At 44.5% G+C, this 19629-nt stretch overlaps 1 protein-coding gene across 3 annotated transcripts in view; it reads right to left on the bottom strand.

Moving 5' to 3' along the window:
- The window catches only part of LOC143983027 (multidrug and toxin extrusion protein 2-like), a 134054-nt gene that overhangs the window by 10593 nt on the left and 103832 nt on the right, over nt 1-19629 (bottom strand). For all 3 annotated transcript variants that reach the window (XM_077482252.1, XM_077482251.1, XM_077482253.1), the window contains 5 exons: nt 15514-15622; nt 13416-13491; nt 9509-9578; nt 9283-9415; nt 6468-6562 (listed from right to left, as the gene is read on the bottom strand). In XM_077482252.1, coding sequence (XP_077338378.1) covers nt 6468-6562; nt 9283-9415; nt 9509-9578; nt 13416-13491; nt 15514-15622 — 483 coding nt within the window. The remainder of the gene's footprint in view (nt 1-6467; nt 6563-9282; nt 9416-9508; nt 9579-13415; nt 13492-15513; nt 15623-19629) is intronic.

Raw genomic sequence — 19629 nt, 5'->3', positions numbered from 1 at the left:
AGCACCGTGCCCAGATCCCCGCTCGTTCCTCGCTCGATTACCGGCGTTTCAGACCGCTAAGGTCTCTTTTTTCTGTTTTGCACTCGGCAAAGACCAGCGGTGAGTGTTTCCCCTCCCTAGGGTGTCATGCTCTGGAGGTGCACAGTGACCCCAGGGCTTGGGGTTATCTCACCTAAGGGCTCCTCTGCTTATATTGTTTATCTAGAGGGGGTGTGCAAATGCTCTTGCCCTGGTCTACGAGAGAAAATAATTTTTTATTATAATTTTTTATTATAACTTTTAAATCTATTACAATTTTTCATGGTTTAGCTACCTGTTCGGGACTGTGGTTCTTGGTATATTATGTAAAACACTTCCCGTGTGTAATTTTTTATCTGATTATTATTATTTTTTGTCCTTTTGTTTTTGTCATTGATTGTTTTTAAAAAATTTTTTTTATCTTTTTATTTTTATTTTTGATGCTCTAATAAAGTTTACAATTTTTGAACTCAACTTTTGTAATCTTGGAGATACTGCACTATGAGACCCTTTCTATTTCTCTGAGGATACCCTGATATACTATCACCAACCGAGTGGAAACTATTCCACAGATTAAGGAAGGAGACAAAGGTGGAAGGTCGTTTTTTCCCTGGACGTGCTCCCTTTGGACATGCTCACCCGTGGAGTAACCAGACCCTGCACTGTGCACTATAAGAGGCCTGTTCGCCCCGTGTGGGCATAGAGATTTGGTGAGTGGGGACCTGAGGGGGCGAGCACGGAAGTCACTTGAGCTTTTCATGTCTGAGCACCAGTCACCTTTATCTGCATTTATTGGAAGAATTTGAGATTTTTCACATTCTTATTTGGACTGCATTTTTGTTTTTGTTTTTGTCTTTGGTCTTGTGTTTGGCCTTTGGTGTTTTTGTTTTCATAAGGACTGCACCTATTGCCTTTGAAGGACGTTTCACTGATCAATTAATACATTTGTTTATGAATTTCATGTAATCAGCTACAATTTTTGCATATTTTTTGCACATTATATTTTTTTGCACATTTTTGCACATTTGCACATATATATTTTTTGCATATATTTTTTGCACATTTTTTTACACATTTTTTGCCTAACCCTAGCACTTATGTTAAATTGGGTACATGCACACATTTATTATTATCTACATGTATCTATGACCTCTTATAGTGTCACTTAGATTGTGCCTACACACCCCCTAGCCAGTATTGTAGTTCTCTTTTCTCTTGGAATTATTTATATTATTTATTATTTATTTATTGTCTATCTATTTATGGACGCTTTGGGCAAGATCCCCTGGGCGAGAGTTACACGTCACTAGTACCTCTTTGTAGTACTTCTTTGTAGACTCCCCTTGCCTACTCCTCTTTTCTGGATTCCTTTTACAAGGCTTATTCTTCACTTTTTCACTTTTATTTCCCGTTTGTGTTTACTGAGGGAATATAACTACCACTCAACCTGGAGTCTATTCCCCTCTGTTGGGGGTATTAGCTTGCATACATACATATTTTTCATATATTTGTATATATTTACATAATTTATTTAGTTACGTCAGGTAGCGCCTGGGCCTCTTTATTTTGTTAAAAAAAATTATTGTAATGCCACCTAAGGTTTGTCCATGACAGGACCTCAAGGTTTGGCCATTCCCTGGACGCTTAGGACAAGACTTCAAAAAGTGACCTGCCTGGCCATAATAAAGGCATAATCTCTCCCTCCTCCTAAAGGCTCTCTCATCCGCAGAGAAACGCGTGAAACCCAGGTGCATGGGTTCATCTTCATTGACCGGCTCGGTACCAGGAGGCAAGGGAGGTGAGGGAGGCATGGGTGGGACTACAAAGCTCGCAGGCAAATGTTCAGGAGGCTTCCGCAAGCGCTCCTTAAGATAAAGTCTTTCTCTGAGTCTGGAGTCAATGAGGATGGCAAACGAGATCAAGCTCTCCAGCTCAGTGGGTATATCTCGAGCTGCTATCTCATCCTTGATGGAATCCGAGAGACCAAGAGAAAAAGCAGCCACGAGGGCCTCATTTTTCCAAGCAACCTCTGCTGCCAGAGTACTAAATTCAATGGCGTAGTCGGCAACAGTTCTCGTACTCTGATGGACATGAGGCATTTGGCAGCAGAAGCGGAGCGTGCAGGAACGTCAAATACCCTTTTAAAGGAGGGTAAATCAAGACAACAGGTTTTTGTATCTCCCATAGATGGTTAGCCCAGGCCAAGGCTCACTCAGAAAGCAAAGATATCACAAAACCTACTTTGCTTCTGTCCATGGGAAACGCCTGGGGCAGCATCTCGAAGCAGAGCGGAACCAGACATACCTCTTATAGAGGTAATACTCGAGGTGGGTGCCTGCACAGAGACTGGCACAGCAGGGTCGGCCTGTGACTCAGGTTGTACTGGAGCCGCCACCGTGGGGGATTCCAGGTGAGCCGTGCAACTCAGGCGCTTTGGCCACAAAGTCAGGGTAACTCAAGAAAACAGTTTTTTTTGCGTCTCCCATAGAGTGTTAGCCCAGGCCAAGGTTCTCTCAGAAAGCAAAGATATCATGAAACCTACTTTGCTTCTGTCCATGGGAAACGCCTGGGGCAGCATCTCGAAGTATATCTCAACCTGATTGAGAAACCCTCTGCATTGCCCCCAAATCACTGGGGGAGCGGAGCGGAACCAGACATACTTCTTATAGAGCTAGTACTCGAGGCGGGTGCCTGCACAAAGACTGTTGCAGAAGCAGGGATAGCCTATGACTCAGGTTGTACAGGAGCAGCCACAGTGGGGGGATTACAGGTGAGCCGTGCGACTCAGGAGCAGCCACAGTGGGGGATTACAGGTGAGCCGTGCGACTCAGGAGCGTTTGTAATGCCAAGGCAAACTGATCCATGCGGTGATCTTGCTCATCCAATCTGGAAAAAATATTACCAACAAGTGGATTGACTGTATCTTCTGAATTGATGGCCTTCGCCTACTGTCAGAAACCATGAATCAGACCGAGACAGAAGTACAATCAAATCACACTTTTTTATTAAATAAAAATAAAAAGGTAAATAGAAAAAAGCGTAGTCAAAGCATAGCCAGATTCCAGTAACCGGATCGAGTAGTCAGCCAGGCCAGAGTTCAATAACCAGATTGGGTAATCAGCCAGGCCAGAAGTGACGGATCCAAGAAGAGCAACAGCAAGCAGGATAAGGAGCCAGAAGGGATGTCAGCAAGCCAGTCTTTAAACAGAACTGCAGGAGATGGTTTCTTGTGATGTGACCAAGGCGAAGGCAGAGGTGAAGTGAGCTGGACAGCTTTAAGTAGGCAGGTCAGACGAGCATGATCAGGAACAGCTGGTAATTGTGGAGAGAGATGAGAACTGGCAATTAGCTGACAGCTGAGCAGCCAGCCCAGAGAAGGAAGGGCTAAGCCAGCCCTGACAAGATCTCTGTTCTTTACCAACAACTGGTGGGTGCCAGTGACATCCAGTGCCCGACATCCGCAGATCTGCTTCTGCTGTGAATAATCACAGCAGAAGTGGCCCCGCCAGCGTTGCATGCACCCCGTAGACAGATGTGCAGAAACATAGATATTTACATGATTCTGCACAGGAGGTCTACCCTGTAGCAGAAAATCTGCTCTAGGGCAGTCCAAAAGTGGTTAACAAGAATTACAAGATCAGGAAGTTTATTACTTGCAACACTGCTTGCGTAACCTACTTACTTCAATGCCCTTGTGGTTTGCAGTATGTGGAGTGTACCACCAGAAAGCTTCAGGTCAGGTTACATGAACATGTTTAGAACATCAAACAAGGTTAAAAAAAACAAAAAAAAAAACAGCCTCTCTAGACATTTTAGGCATTTACACAATTGTGATCCATCTTTACTAAAAGTCTGTGGAATAGATACAGCTAGAGAACATTGGAGGAGGTTTTACAAGGTCAGGGATATTTCTAGAAATGCGAAACACACACTACAATTTCTTTAATCCTTTTTACATGCTGTCGTGTACACTCTTTTTTGTGGATTTTTGTGGAGCGAAAACAGAAGATTGCATTGGATTGTAAAAGCGCTTCTACTGCCCCTCATCTAGTGGGCAGAGGATCTGGTAAGGTAGATTATGCTTTGGGGAGTTGATTCATGAACTCACGGGAAGTATGGTTGGTCTGGCACTTTTTTTGCACTTTATAATGTGAGCACATATGATTGAGTCTTACATTTATAGGATTTAAATAATAAAATGGTATCACACACATTTTTATTTTTGGTATCATAATACTGTGAAGCTGGAATCATTTGGATCCTTCAAAGGAGGAATACCCTTGGAGAGATATGATATATGCCAGAGTCAAATTAATACTCTATAAAAATAGCTTGTACATGGGGGAGGTCACTGTACGGATGAACACTGGGTGATTGGCACATTACATTATTATATGTGAGCAACATAATTGCTTCTGATTTAATAGTCTTTTTTTTCTGGGACATACTACACTATACTAAGGATATCCTTTGGCGGAAGTGTTTTTTTTTTTTATGAAATAAAAGACACACACATTGCACAATAAACTTTATTTGACCCATATGTGAGAATGGTCAGTCTCTCTGGGGAGAGCATATACTGTATTTATCGGCGTATAAAACACGCGCCGGTGTATAACACACACCCCAAGTTTATGAGGGAAATTTAAGGAAAAAAAAACCTTACATTTAAATGCCCATCAATGCAGCCTTATCAGTGTCATTTGCAGCCTTGTCATGCAGCCTTTCCATCATTGCAGCCTTGTCATGCAGCCTGTCCATCATTGCAGCCTTGTCATGGAGCCTGTCCATCATTGCAGCTTTGTCATGCAGCCTGTCCATCATTGCAGCCTTGTGCATCATTGTCCCCTTGTCAGTGTTCATTTCAGATTTTATTTTTAAAAATGGCGCCGCCGAGATGTCCGGTGTATCTCGGCGGCGCCCGGTAGTTCTCAGCCGCCTTCGGCCCTTCTCGCTATTTCGGCCGCCTTCGGCCCTTATCGTCAGCTTTTGGCCTTTCTCGAGAAGGCCCAAAAGCCGCCGAGAACAACCGAAACCGGCTGAAAAGCGCCCAGAGGCTCAAAAATCGTGCAAAAATCATGGAGGATCGGCGTATAACACGCACCCGTGATTTTCCCCTGATTTTAAGGGGAAAAAAGTGCGTGTTATATGCTGATAAATACGGTAATATCTTTTTCATCTGCCTAGGAGGGCATTGTAGTTCCAGCTGCTGGGGCTATCCTGACTTTTTCCTGTGCACTAATATAATTTATAAAACACCTAAACATTGCGGCTGACCAAGTACATCACTTCATGCAAATTACATCTGATGGCAGTGGCCTCTTTCAGCAAGATAATGCGCACTGCCACGCTGCAAAAATGGTTCAAGAATGGTTTAAGTAACACAACCAAGAGTTCTATGTGTGTACTTGGTCTCCAAATTCTCCAGATCTCACCCCTACGAGCATCTGTGGGATGTGCATGGAAATACAATGCAAGTCCGATCTATGGAGGCCACCTTGCAACTTACAGTACTTAAAGAGGAAGTAAACTCAGCCCCTCAATTGCTCATTCTTAATAAATCCAGTCTGATAAAGCTTTCCATAACATTCTGCATTATTCTTTCCCCCCAAGGATGTTTCTTAATTTTTTTTCCCCAGTTGATTTCAAATTCCTGCTTACTGGTATAAGCCAGCACCATCTTAGCTATTGTCTTTAGAGTCTGAAGAGCGTTTTTTTTGTTTGTCCCTGCTGTAACCTCACAAATGCCCAGTAATGTTGTAGCCAACCTTTGTTTTCATACCCGATTACTATAGCAATCATGTCCCACATATTAAAGCATAGAGAGGTGAGCAAGCATTTCATATTTATTGATCGTTTAATGTGTTTTTGACACAATCTATATGATGCAGCTGACCTCCTTGCTCCTGTGTGCCATGCAATGTGCTGATGTTTACACCCTCTGTGACACTGCAAGTGACACGGGGTGTTTCAGGAACTTAGAGATAGCACTGTGTCCTCGAAGGATCTCAAAGCAGTGCCAAAGAGTGATGCATATAAATGAATGGAGTGATGCCACGATGAGCGTGACGCGAATTGGGCGAAACATGTGCATGTGCCAGTGACGTCATGAAAATTAAAAGGAGCAGATTACAAGCAAATGTAGCAGGTTAGAATTGATTCATACACAGCAATTTGTACAGTGCTTATTACTGATTTAAATGGGAAAAATGTGTCTGGGAGAGTTTACTACCACTTTAAAAAGATCTGCTACTGACAGCTTGGTGTCAGATACCACAGCATACCTTTAGAGTTCTAGTGGAATCTATGCTTCAATGGGTCTGGGCTGATTCGACAGAGAAGGGGGTTCTTCTACTCAATATAAGGTGCATGGTCATAAAGTTATGGCTGATCAATGTGTGTGTATTTTTTTTGTTTTTAACAAATAGAATGCAGAAACACATACATACCTCCTGACACACTTTATCCCAGTTCATACGTAGAACGTAGACCACAAAAAAGGAAGCTTGCATAAACACAGGGAAGATCATTCCAATCCACAGACCTACACAAATTAAAATAGTATCAATTAAGATTTTTGAGACTGTAAAAGTGTAATTTCACTGAAAATGAAGCCCTGAAATATTCTATTGGGATCATTGGAGAGCAATTCTTAAAGCTCAATTCCAGCCTAATTTTTTTTAGATTTGCAAGGAACTTTTGATATTGTTTTGTGTTCCCATTCAGAGATTTCTTCTCCCTTTCTGTGTATTTGATGGGTGTCAGAGAGAAATTAATGTAAGGAAAACTCCCCCACTTCCTGTCCTTCAATGGATGTGACAGAAAACAGGAAGTACATGCTCTAATAGACACACATGCTGCAATAACACTACATTTTATAGTACAGTGTGGGAAGTTTAGCATCCCTTTCAAAATGTAACTGCTCTCTGCATCCTCTCTTCTCCTGTCCAGCTGACAAATAACACGATGAACAGAAGAGAAGTGAAATCTTTTCTATGGGGACATACATGGACAGCATTAAAGGGCCCATCCACACCTCTCTGTATTCATTACCTTGCACTAAAATCCCTGCATTTTAACCACTTGCCGCCCGCCCTATAGCAAATAGACGGTGGCAAAGTGGTTTCATAATCCTGACCGGACGTCATATGACGTGATCAGGATTATGAGCCGCTGCGCGCCCCCGGCGATCGTTGTTGCAGGGTGTCAGTCTGACACCAGGCAACTACGATCTCGGTAAAGAGTCTCAGACGGAGACTCTTTACCACGTGATCAGCCGTGTCCAATCACGGCTGATCACAGTGTAAATAGGAAAAGCCGGTGATCGGCTTTTCCTCACTCGCGTCTGTCAGACGCGAGTAGAGGAGAGCCGATCGGCTGCTCCTCTGACAGGGGGGGTCTGTGCTGATCGATTATCAGCACAGCCCCCCCGAGGATGCCCACACTGGACCACCAGGGACGCCACCAGACCACCAGGGATGCCAAGGACAAGATATGCCACCCTAGACCACCAGGGATTGCAGTCAGTGCCACAATGGATGCCAATCAGTGCCCATAATGGATGCCAATCAGTGCCCACAATGGGCATCACTGATTGGCATGCATTATTGATTGGCACCAATTGGCATCCATTAGTACAATATATTATAATACAATGCCGCCTATCAGTTCCCATCTGTGCCGCCTATCAGTGCCTACCCATGCCCACCAGTGCCCACCTGTGCTGCCTACCCATGCCCACCTGTGCCGCCTACCCATGCCCACCTGTGCCGCCTACCCATGCCCACCTGTGCCGACTAACCCATGCCCACCTGTGCCACCTATCCATGCCCACCCATGCCAATCCGTGCCAGCTATCAGTGCCAATTTGTGCCACCTATCAGTGCCCATCCGTGTCGCCCATCAGTGCCACCCATCAGTGCCGCCTATCAGTGCCACATATCGGTGTCCATCAATGCCACCTCATCAGTGCCACTTCATTGGTGCCACCTCATCGGTGCCCATCAGTGCCGCCTTATCATTGCCCATCAGTGTAACCCCATCAGTGCCCATCAGTGAAGGAGAAAACTTACTTATTTGCAAAGTTTTAAAACTGAAACAAAAAAAAAACATTTTTTTTTTCAAAATTTTCGGTATTTTTTTTATTTGTTTAGCAAAAAATAAAAACCGCAGAGGTGATCAAATACCACCAAAAGAAAGCTCTATTTGTGGGAAAAAAATGATAAAAATTTCATTTGGGTACAGTGTAGCATGACCGCGCAATTGTCATTCAAAGTGCCACAGCGCTGAAAGCTCAAAATTGGTCTGGGCAGGAAGGTGTTTAAGTGCCTGGTATTGAAGTGGTTAAAGCATGTTAACACAATACACTGTGGTATATGTGGGTTGCAATTAATTTTCAATGGCACCCCAATGCCCATTTGCAGTAAACAAAGAAAAAATGCAAACAAGCTACAGAGCACCACAACACATGATGTGAATGCACGGTTGTCTGGTGTGCTATACTGCCAAAAATAGTGCATACAAAAATACATTAGATGACTTAATTCAATATATTTAAACGCACAAAAAAAAACCCAAACAAGTGTGTTAACACATACAGAAAGGCATGAATGGACCCTAAAATATAAAAAAAAAAAATAAAATGTTGTCCAGTGCAAAGAAATCCTGACCTGACAGTTCAAACCCTTCTTCGCCTCAACCCAAAATTAAGGAGGATGGAACACAAACCTGTAAAGAGCGGTCAGTCTACTAAGAGCTCTTTAACACTTTGCTGTTCTTTACAGAATATGGCTACTAGTCAGCTGTCAGAAAAATACAACATTTACATGTCACTGTTTACACTGTGTGGCCAGAATATAAAGCCCCAGCCTGTACTTGTTCAGATTTTTGTTGTTAAATCTGAATCTTGGCCCCAAAAAAAGTCTAATTTAAGTATATTCCTTAGCCACAGAGGATACGAATCCAATTTGTATGTACCAAACTACATATATTTCCATATAAAAGTATCAGTGATATCATCACTTGCTGCACATACAGTCTGCCTGCAGATAACCACAAGAGGTGGGACCAGTTATTCTACACAAGAAGGATAGCAATATGGACTGCTCTTTATTATATTTTATATTATATCTGGAGGAAATACACAAAATGCACCAAGATTCAAGTAAGAATAAACAAGCCTGTTATATTTTTAGACAATATTTGCTTATCCCAGAGATTAGCGTTAATCACTGTAATCTGTACGTTCATATCCATTGTTCATACCTATTACTCCAAGTTTTGCTGCAAACATCAGTGTTATTCCTATAGGTAAACCCACAAGGTAATACCCAACAGCATTCGTAACAGCGCCAATCTTTTGCTTTCCGGTTCCTCGAAGTATGCCAGAACAGGTGCCCTAGAAGTAAACACTGGTTGTGAATCATCATCATGAGTCAATAATGAGCCATTACATATATTTGAGATATAGAATACATATTATGATACTTACAGCTATAGCATCACACAGGTGAAATGGAACAAATAGGAGCATAAGTTTGGAAACCAGTGTTACAATCTCTCTAAAAGAAAAGTAAATGAATTAGAGCAGGGTAGCCAGGGAATGTGGATGTCCTGAACATACATATCTGCATAAAAAGCCTAAAACCGGATATGATTAGTCTTATTCCAGGACTATAATTGGAGGCAAGTTGGCTGAATGTTTTAGATTTACTGTGAGTAGCATGATGTCTAGGGAACACATATATGCTCTAAGACAGTGCTCGACAAAACCCGGTCGCCAGGTCGCATTGGCGACTAGAATCAGCGACCTTGCGCCTGGGGCAGCATAGCTGGGGGTATCCCGTCTCCGTGGACCCCCCCCCCCCGCGCGATCGCGTCGGGCCGCGCCGCAGGCGGCCGGTAATTGAGCCCCCGGCTTTGAGGCCTTCTGTGATCCTATGGTTCCTTCTGGAATCTGGCGCCCTCTTGTGGTGGCCGTTGGAATTACAACCAACAATGCTAATGGGATTGCCTGCCAGTCTTTCTCCATCCCTTTACTTAGAACCCCTAAACAAAACAAACAAAAAAAAAAATATTATATATATATATATATATTTTTTTTTTTTTTATTATTATTATTTATTCTAACACCCTAGAGAGTAAAATGGTGGTCGTTGCAATACTGTCTGTCACACCGTATTTGCACAGCGGACTTACAAGCGCACTTTTTTTGGGGAAAAATTTTTTATTTAATAAAAAAAAGAAAGACAACAGTAAAGTTAGCCCAATTATTTTTTTTTTATATTGTGAAAGATAATGTTACGCCGAGTAAATCGATACCCAACATGTCACGCTTCAAAATTGCGCCCGCTCATGGAATGGCGACAAACTTTTACCCTTTAAAATCTCCATAGGCGACGTTTAAAAAATTCTATAGGTTGCACGTTTTGAGTTACAGAGGAGGTCTGGGGCTAGAATTATTGCTCTTACTCTACCGATCGCAGCGATACCTCACATGTGTGGTTTGAACACTGCTTTCATATATGCGTTCGCTTCTGCACGCAAGCTTGGCGAGACAGGGCGCATTTAAAACATTTTTTTTTCTTATTTTAACTTTTATTTTTATTTTTTTCACTGTTCTTTTAAAAAAAAAAAAATGTGTGTCACTTTTATTCCTATTACAAGGAATGTAAAAATCCCTTGTAATAGAAAAAAGCATGACAGGTCCTCTTTTATATATGAGATCTGGGGTCAGAGAGACCTCACATCTCATATTTACACTAAAATGCAATTTAAAAATGTCCCTCTAAGAGCTATGGGCAATGACTTGGAGACAGGTGGGGAGCTGGGGGCTATCTTCCCCTCACTCGTCTCCATGTCAGGCCAGGGACAGGTCCAGATCGCCGTCACGGACCTGGCTCCTAACTTTTTTAGCTGGCTCCTAGATTCCAAGCAAATTTGTCAACCCCTGCTCTAAGAGGCCGTCTGCAATGCAATGGGAAAGTAGGGGTGGCCAGGGAGGAACAGACTGTAAGTGGGGGTGCTTGAATTAAGTGGCTGTGGAGTGGAGTAGGGGGATGGTGGCTGTGTAAAGATGACAAATGAGGGGGTAGATTTAAATGGACGGAGGGATGCAACGGGTAGGGTCTTTTTGCAGTCAAACGATGCCTAAACCCTTTTCCACACCTGCTCTGCTTTTTCTCTTTTCTAGCTATTGCTCACATTTGTCCCCTTCAGTCCCCTGTGGCTCCTCTTGACCCCTTTTAGAATCTGCCAGCTTCCCCATAGGCTCCATCTCATACCCCCCTTCCCTCAACTCCACAGGTGCCTTATGAACAGCTCCACCATGGCCATGCAATATACTTATTTAGTCACCATCACTGCTCAAGGTATAGCAGTTGTCAAATTATGCGGAGCAGGGCCAGTGGAAGCGACTGTACTACCCTATTGTCACTGGCCTTCGAAAAGAGGCAGGATGAGCAGCATGGGAACAGCCAACAGAGTGGGGGTGCCGATAAAGGCTCCAGCCAAGTCCTCTCCTGTAGTACACCACTGGGAATGCTGGCAAGGACTGAGCTCATCCCAGCTCCAAATGATACAGCAGACAAAAAAGGTCCAATGCATCGCACATCACTGCAAGACCCTGTTCATATGTGAAATGACAGCCTCAGCCCAGGCTCAAGCTGTCATTTCACATATCCAGAGGGTTTTGCAGTGATGCGTGGTGCATAGGACCTTTTTGTATGCAACACTAGAACACCCACTTTCTGAGAAGAGGGAAGTGAGCCCAAGATCAGTGCAGCAAGAGTCCTCTAAACAGTAAGGCTTCATTCCCATGAGGTGGATCCACTGCCACGGAGTCCGCCAGCTCAGCGGGAGATCTCTCCGTTGATCTCTGCTGACCTTGCAGATGACAGGTCCCTCTCTGCTCACTGAGCGGGGAGGGGCTTGTCGAGCGCCACTGGTTTCTATCGGACGAATCATCAGATCTCACCCAATCCCGCCAGCGACGGATGCGAACTTAGGCCATCCGCTGATCACCGCTGACATCCTTCGCTCCATAGACTAACATGGAGCGCCCGTTCAGGTCCACCAACAAAACTGACAGGTGGACCTGAGCGGTCCGACAGTGTGAAAGGGGCCTAAAGGAAACAGAGGTTCTGTGTTACTATGCCTTTGTTTTTGTTTCTTCTTGTGCTTTGAAAGAGAGAGATATAGATTATATTATATATACATACACACACACACACACACACACACATTAGAGCTGCAACTAACGATTCGTTTGTCGACTAATCTATCGATTATTTTTTCGATTAGTCATCGACTACATGATTTTTTTTTTTTTATTAATCTAGTGTTTTTTTTTTGATTAGCTAATTAATCCTTTGGATAACCTTACAAAAAATGATAACGTACATAAAAAAAAAAAAAAAAAGTAGGATAAAAGAATATAACAAGTACATACACACATATATATATTATATATAAGTATGTACTTATATTCTTACCTTTTTTATGTACTTATTTTTGTAAAGTTAAGATAAAAGAATATAAATATATATTCATTTATCTTAGCTTTATATTTTCTGTTCAGAAGTTCATGAATGTTTATAATTAATTTTTTACAATGTTTTCTTTTTTTTAAGGGGGAGGGTGTGTGGGGACAGTGTCAGTGTGTTTTTTTTATTATTTATTGCAATTTTTTTTATCAGCCCTGTTGGGGGGGGGGGCTATGGTGAGATATCAGGGGTCTTAACAGACCTCTGACATCTCCCATTTGAGACAGGGAAAGGGACTGGGGACAGAGATTCCCCAGTCCCATTCTCTGCAGCCTCTGCTGCACTGATAGTCAGTGGTTTACCGGCTCCTACTTCCGCTCTCCATCCTGAGATACCGAGGGGGGCGGCAGCAAGGAGGGGGAGAAGAGAGAGGGGGAGACAGAGAAGAGAGAGGGGGCGGCAGCACGGAGAAGGAGAGGAGAGGGGGACGGCGGTACGGAGGGGGACAGATGCACGGAGGGGGAGAAGAGATGGGGACGGCGGCACGGAGGGGGACAGATGCACGGAGGGGGAGAAGAGAGGGGGACGGCAGCACGGAGGAGAGCGGGAGATACGGAGCACTGTGACGCATCAACGCCCTGCACGCACGTCTACGTATTTTTGTAGTCGACGTAATCGATTAAGTCGACTTGTCGTGGCAGCTCTAATATATATATATATATATATATATATATATATATATATATATATATACACACACACACACATATATACACACATATTATATATACTATATATATATATATATATATATATATATATATATATATATATATATATATAATACACACACACACACACACACACACACAGTATATTCAAGAATTCTGTAAAAATAAAATTTATTCTACCCACCTGTCAGAGGTAAACATATAAGCAATTACATCTTTCAGTCCAGCCAGCAAACTACCAGACACCAAAGAGCAAAACACTAGGAGAAAGAAAACAAAAAGTTTGGACTAAAATGTAACAGCACAGTTTTTCAAGAGTTAAAACTCTAGAGACATGTCCTCCTTTCACTAGTCATTTGTTACACTCTTTTTACAGTTCTCTATGAGGGTCTGTCACTGCCTTCATATCCCTTCACCTATGCTGTAGAATGTGATACACTAACATACAATATAGGGGAAGAATAGCTAAACTGCAAAAAGAAAAGACAGACATTCTATGGTTATAAGTGAGCCATCACGAGCTTCTCTAGGATCAGACTGCATGTAGGCCGTGCATTTTGAATTTGCCTCTCCCAGGAAGCACACATGCATTGTATACTTTATGGAGCAACCAAAAATACTTTTCTGTTCTTTCTAGTTTCACATATACAAACAGTCAATGACAGCTAAAGTCACAGCATGTGCTTTTTCAGCTTCTTGTCTAATGTAATCTAATCTGAAGAAAAAAAAAAAACGCTTACCTTACATATTCAGTGCACAGTTACATAAAGATTAGCACAATGACAAATATAATCACTGAATACTAAATACAATGTAAAATATGAAGCCCAATTTATACTAAGGAATATCAAGCTAAAATAGTGGAGATTACACTAACCACTTGACCCCGGGCAAACATTTTCTTGCTCTCCTTCACTAGACTCAAAATGAGTTTACTGCAGAGGATCAGGCAGTGATTTCAATTGGCTGCCAGAGGTTATAGCACATCATTATCGCTCACTGATTAGTTGCTAGACGGTACAGCACATCATTTCTGCTTGCTGATTGGTTGCTTCACATAATTACTGCTCACTAATTGGTTTCTAGTGGTTACTGTACATGATAACCTCTGCATCAAACAGTGGTTGTGACCAAACTGCACTAGCATTGAGGGTTGCACTATGTACAGAGTGTACGGTTGAGGGGTACACTACATAAAGAGTGCATAGTTGAAAGGTGTGCTAATACAAAGTTATAGGGTGCACTATGTACCGAATGCATGGTTCAAGGGTATGCTAGGTACAGAGTGCAGGTATGGGGGGTGCTCTATGTGCAGTGTGCAAGGTTGAGGGGTGCTCTATGTGCAGAGTACAGGGTTGAGGGGTGTGCTAAGTGCAGAGTACAGGGTTTATAGGCACGCTACGTGCAGGGGTGCACTATGGCAGAGTGCACGGGTGAGGTAGTTGCTGAGCGCAGGGGTGAGGTAGTTGCTGAGCGCAGGGGTGAGGTAGTTGCTGAGTGCAGGGGTGAGGTAGGTGCAGATGGCAGGGGAGAGGTAGGTGCAGATGGCAGGGGAGAGGTAGGTGCAGATGGCAGGGGAGAGGTAGGTGCAGATGGCAGGGGAGAGGTAGGTGCAGCTGGCAGGGGAGAGGTAGGAGCAGCTGGCAGGGGAGAGGTAGGAGCAGCTGGCAGGGGAGAGGTAGGAGCAGCTGGCAGGGGAGAGGTAGGTACAGAGGGCAGGGGAGAGGTAGGAGCAGAAGGCAGGGGAGAGGTAGGAGCAGAGGGCAGGGGAGAGGTAGGAGTAGAGGGCAGGGGAGAGGTAGGTGCAGATGGCAGGGGAGAGGTAAGTGCAGAGGGCAGGGGTGAGGTTTATTGTGAGGTCAATTGCTTTCTTAGCATCGACCGACAAAAGAATATATTTAAATAGGTTTCAACTGGGTGAAATTAATGGTGTTGAGGATCTGTTGGGTGCAACAAAGCTGTAATTCTTCTTAAATAGAATGAACCATTCTTCACAAGATTACTTGTTAGCGCAAGTTGCTTTCTATTACAGACTTTAAAAAAGCATGCAGAAAATAATGTCCTAATCTATAACATTCAAGATCAATGACTAAATATGTCCTTAAACCAGCTGATCAGCCTAACAGGCAGGCGTCCAGGATTGTCAGCAGATAGCAGCAATGGTAGCCTACATATTTCTTTACCAGCAGGTTTCCTTTAAACAAACCAAGTTGTCAACAAATAAAGTTTTCTGCTGCTGTAAGAATAAAATGCCTTATTGTAACAGTAAACATCTATCTTACCTATACATATGAGGACAACTTTACATGAGGTTCTTGCTTGTTCCACATTTCCAGCTCCTAACGCATTCCCTATTCTGACATTTGCTGCCACAGATAACCCAACTGCTACCTGCAAAAAAATAAATCATACAACATCACTCTAGACTGAGTATATATTTTCTTAGATCAGTAATCTGGGTATTTAGTCTTATCAGATCCGTTTTCAAACACTCTTTAAAGTTTAAAAAAAAAGAAGTATAATCAATATATACAGTGGGGAAAATAATTATTTGATCCCCTGCAGATTTTGTAGTTTTCCCACTTACAAAGAAATTAAGGGTATATAATTTTTATCATATGTGTAATATAAATGACAGCTTATAAACCAACAAAAAAAAATCACATGATACAAATGTTATAAACAGAGTTGCAGCTCAGTGAGTAAAATAAGTATTTGATCCCCAAGCAAAATATGTCTTTGTGCTTGCCAACAAGGGTTTCTCCACCCAGTACTAAGGTAAGATGTTTCTTGTAGCTGGTTACCAGGTTTTCACCCATCTCAGGAGGGATTTTGGTCCACTCTTACATAGTTAGTAAGGTTGAATAAAAACACCAGCCCATCCAGTTCAACCTGAGTGTCTACAATTGTCCCTATCCCTGTACATTGCACACTCAAATCGGTCCCTACCCTCAAGGAGCCCACAATCCAAGGTCCCTATTCATATACTATGGCCAATTTTGGACAGAAGCCAATTAACATACCTGCATGTCTTTGGAGTGTGGGAGGAAACCGGAGTACCCGGAGGAAACCCACGTAGACACAGAGAGAACATGCAAAACTCCAGGCAGGTAGTGTCGTGGTTGGGATTCGAATCAGCGACCCTTTTTACTGCTAGGCGAGAGTGCTAACCACTACACTACTGTGCCGCCCAAACACCACTGTGCCGCTTTACAGATCTTCTCTAAATCCTTAAGGTTTCTTAGTTGCCGCTTGGCAAATCGAGTTTCAGCTCCTTCCGTATATTTTCTAAAGGATTAGGGTATGGAGACTGGCTAAGCCACTCCATGACATTGATGTGCTTCTCCTTGAGCCACTCCTTTGTTGCCTTGGCGGTATGTTTTTGGTCATTGTCATGCTGGAGGACCCATCAATGACCCATCTTCAGTGTTCTGGCTGAGGAAAGAAGGTTCTCATCCAAGATTTTAAAACACATTGCCCCATCCATTGGCCCCTCACTGCAGCAAAGTCGACCTTTAGCAGACAAACAGCCAACGTTTGAGAAGAAAAACTACTAACCTGAACAGCATTCACTCCAGAGTCAGGCCCAGGTAGCCTAATTTCCTGGACAGGGATAGAGGGGACCTTGGGTAGTTCAGAATCACCCAAACCTTTACATAAATTATACCCACATAAGGAGACACAGGCCCTTCTCATGGGCTGAGAAAAAAGGCCCCCCAATTGCAACGAGACTCCTTCCATTTCCTAGATTGAGGCAGGAAGGTACTCTTTCCCCCTGTGACACCCTTAATGATGTCATCCAAGGTAGCCCCAAAAAGGTGGTCATCTTGAAAGGGCAGATCAATGAGAGCTTTTTTAGAGGCTTGGTCTGCTGACCAATACTTAAAGAGGAAGTAAACCCTGATGAGTTTACTTCCTCTTTCATTCCCTGCAAAAGCTATGCATCGCATAGTAGCCCATTATGTGTCACTTACCTGACACAGGAGCCAGCGAAGTCACCGCTGTCCCCTGTAGTCCTCCGCATCCATCTTCTCGGTGGGTCTCGCAGCTCCGCCGCTGTCATTCGGCGAAGCCGCGATGACGTCACTCCCGCGCATTGCGCACGGGAGCCGAGACACGCGGCATCTTCGTTATCGAGGATGCCACGCTCAGTGCACCTGCGTGCCGCTGTCTACAGCGGTGCCCGTCTTCGGGCAAATATCTCCTAAACCGTATAGGTTTGGGAGATATTTCTTGGACCTACAGGTAAGCCTTAATCTAGGCTTACCTGTAGGTCAAAGTGGTTTGTAAGGGTTTACAACCACTTTAAGCCACAGGACACGTTTAATCACCACTGCTGAAATAGAAAGCTGAAATAGAAAGCAGGTGCTGCATCACAAATATTACTGTAGCCCATGGACCAACTGGTCCGCTAAATCAACATAAGCAGCAGGAACCTGCTCACTAATCAGCAAAAGCTTGGTCCATTCAGTTAGGGTTTGCGACACCAGGGCCGAAGCCAAGACTGGACGCAATGCCGACCCAGCCATAGTAAACATGCTGCGTGCCACAGCCTCAGCTTTCCTGTCAGCCGTGTCATTAAAGGACGGGGATTCCTCTACTGGGATCATGGTTGCTTCATTCAACCTGGAAACAAGGAGGGTCCACCACTGGTGGGGTAGTCCACTTTTTTAAAAATTATTCTTCAAAGGGGTAGCGTACTGAGAAACATTTGGAGACCACAAAGGGTGACTTTGGTTGTTCCCATTCCTTATAGGTAAACCTATTAAAATAAGGTAGATGAGGAAATACCTTTGGTGTACGAGGCGACTTATGCATACCAAAGGACACAGCCATGTCTGTGGCCCTGTCAGCCGCATCCACCATCTTTAGAGTCTCCTGCACAGCTGTAACAAGTGCATCCACTTGCACTTTTTCACTCACTGCTGAGACCGCATAGGACTCATCCCCACTATCGGACGGGGTCGGGGGCGAAATATTAAACACCCCTGGATGGGCCATGGTCCCGGCGACATCAGGCTCGGAATCAGAGGAGACAGACCAAGCAGGGGAAGGTGGAGGACGTTTCCTCCTGGGTCTTTGCCCACGCGCTACTTCCACCCAGGATACTAATGGCTCAAGGACCGCCGTCAGCGCAACCATGGGAAGCTGGGGTTCCATGGGACCTGCCACCTCCATGAGGGGATCAGTGGGTGAGATGTGAGCCTGAGGCTCCATAAGGAAGAAGACCCTGTAGTACAAAAGGAACTTAGGTACCCTGGTCATTGGGGTGTCCCTTAGTGGTGCCAATCAGCAGAGGGAGGTACACAAGGACCCCCAAAGACTCTACCAAACGGTGGAGCGCCGTAATTCGGACCCAGCAACACCAATGTCAGTATCCATTTCATATATCCCGGCATAGGAAGAGAAGTATAGGAATGAAGAGGAAGAGGAGGAGCTCTGGCATCTCCATGAGGTTGTAGCTGTCTCTAGCATCTCACTAGACTAACGAAAAATGGCCGCCATGACATCATCGGCTAGACAAGCATGACTGCCAGCCAGAGACCAGCCAGACCAAGAAAAAATGGCCGCGGTGATGTCATCAGACCACCCAAAATTGGCCGCCGGCTGTTTTACATGCTGAAGCATGCTGCCAGGATCCTCTCTGTGCCTTCAACATTGCTGCACCCTCTGCAAGGAGGCCCCCTTCCAAAAAAGGCACTGTACTCCACCAGGCAGGGTGAACATTTAAGGGGACACTGCTGTTCTTCTTCTTGTTCTTCTTGTTCTTCTCCAGGAGATGTTGACACGTCGCTCCCTCCGGCCGGAATGCCAGAGCCGCGCTGTGCGGTCACTTATATAGTGACAATGGGGCGGGGTCACATGGTATATGTCACATGGGTTGGTCACATGGGTTGATGTCACATGGGGACTATGACATCGTAAGGGGGCGGGGTCACCATGTGACCAACCCATGTGACATATACCATGTGACCCCGCCCCATTGTCACTATATAAGTGACCGCACAGCGCGGCTCTGGCATTCCGGCCGGAGGGAGCGACGTGTCAACATCTCCTGGAGAAGAACAAGAAGAACAACACGAACGGAAGTCGGCGGCGACAGCGGCGACAGAAGACCGGGCCACCGCCTGTAAAAGAGCTACAAGAAGGCGCGGTGGCCCGGCAGAAGAACCGAAGGCGGCGACAGAAGAACGGAAGGCAGCGGCGACAGAAGACCGGGCCACCGCCTGCAAAAGAGCTACAAGAAGGCGCGGTGGCCCGGCAGAAGAACCGAAGAGGGGGACAAGACCCCCGAAGTCGGGAGAAGAGGCCGGCGGCGGGGAGGAAGAAAGCCGGACTCCTCCGCTAGTAAAAGAGCTACACACAGATAGCGGAGGAGTCCGGCGAGAAGACCCCCG

This window comes from Lithobates pipiens, unplaced genomic scaffold, assembly GCF_037356315.1.
Source record: "Lithobates pipiens isolate NorthernLeopardFrog02 unplaced genomic scaffold, aLitPip1_a1.2 Scaffold_16, whole genome shotgun sequence".
Taxonomy (NCBI): domain Eukaryota; kingdom Metazoa; phylum Chordata; class Amphibia; order Anura; family Ranidae; genus Lithobates; species Lithobates pipiens.
Note: the sequence above shows the minus strand (reverse complement) of the source record. Positions and strands in the feature narration are given on the sequence as shown.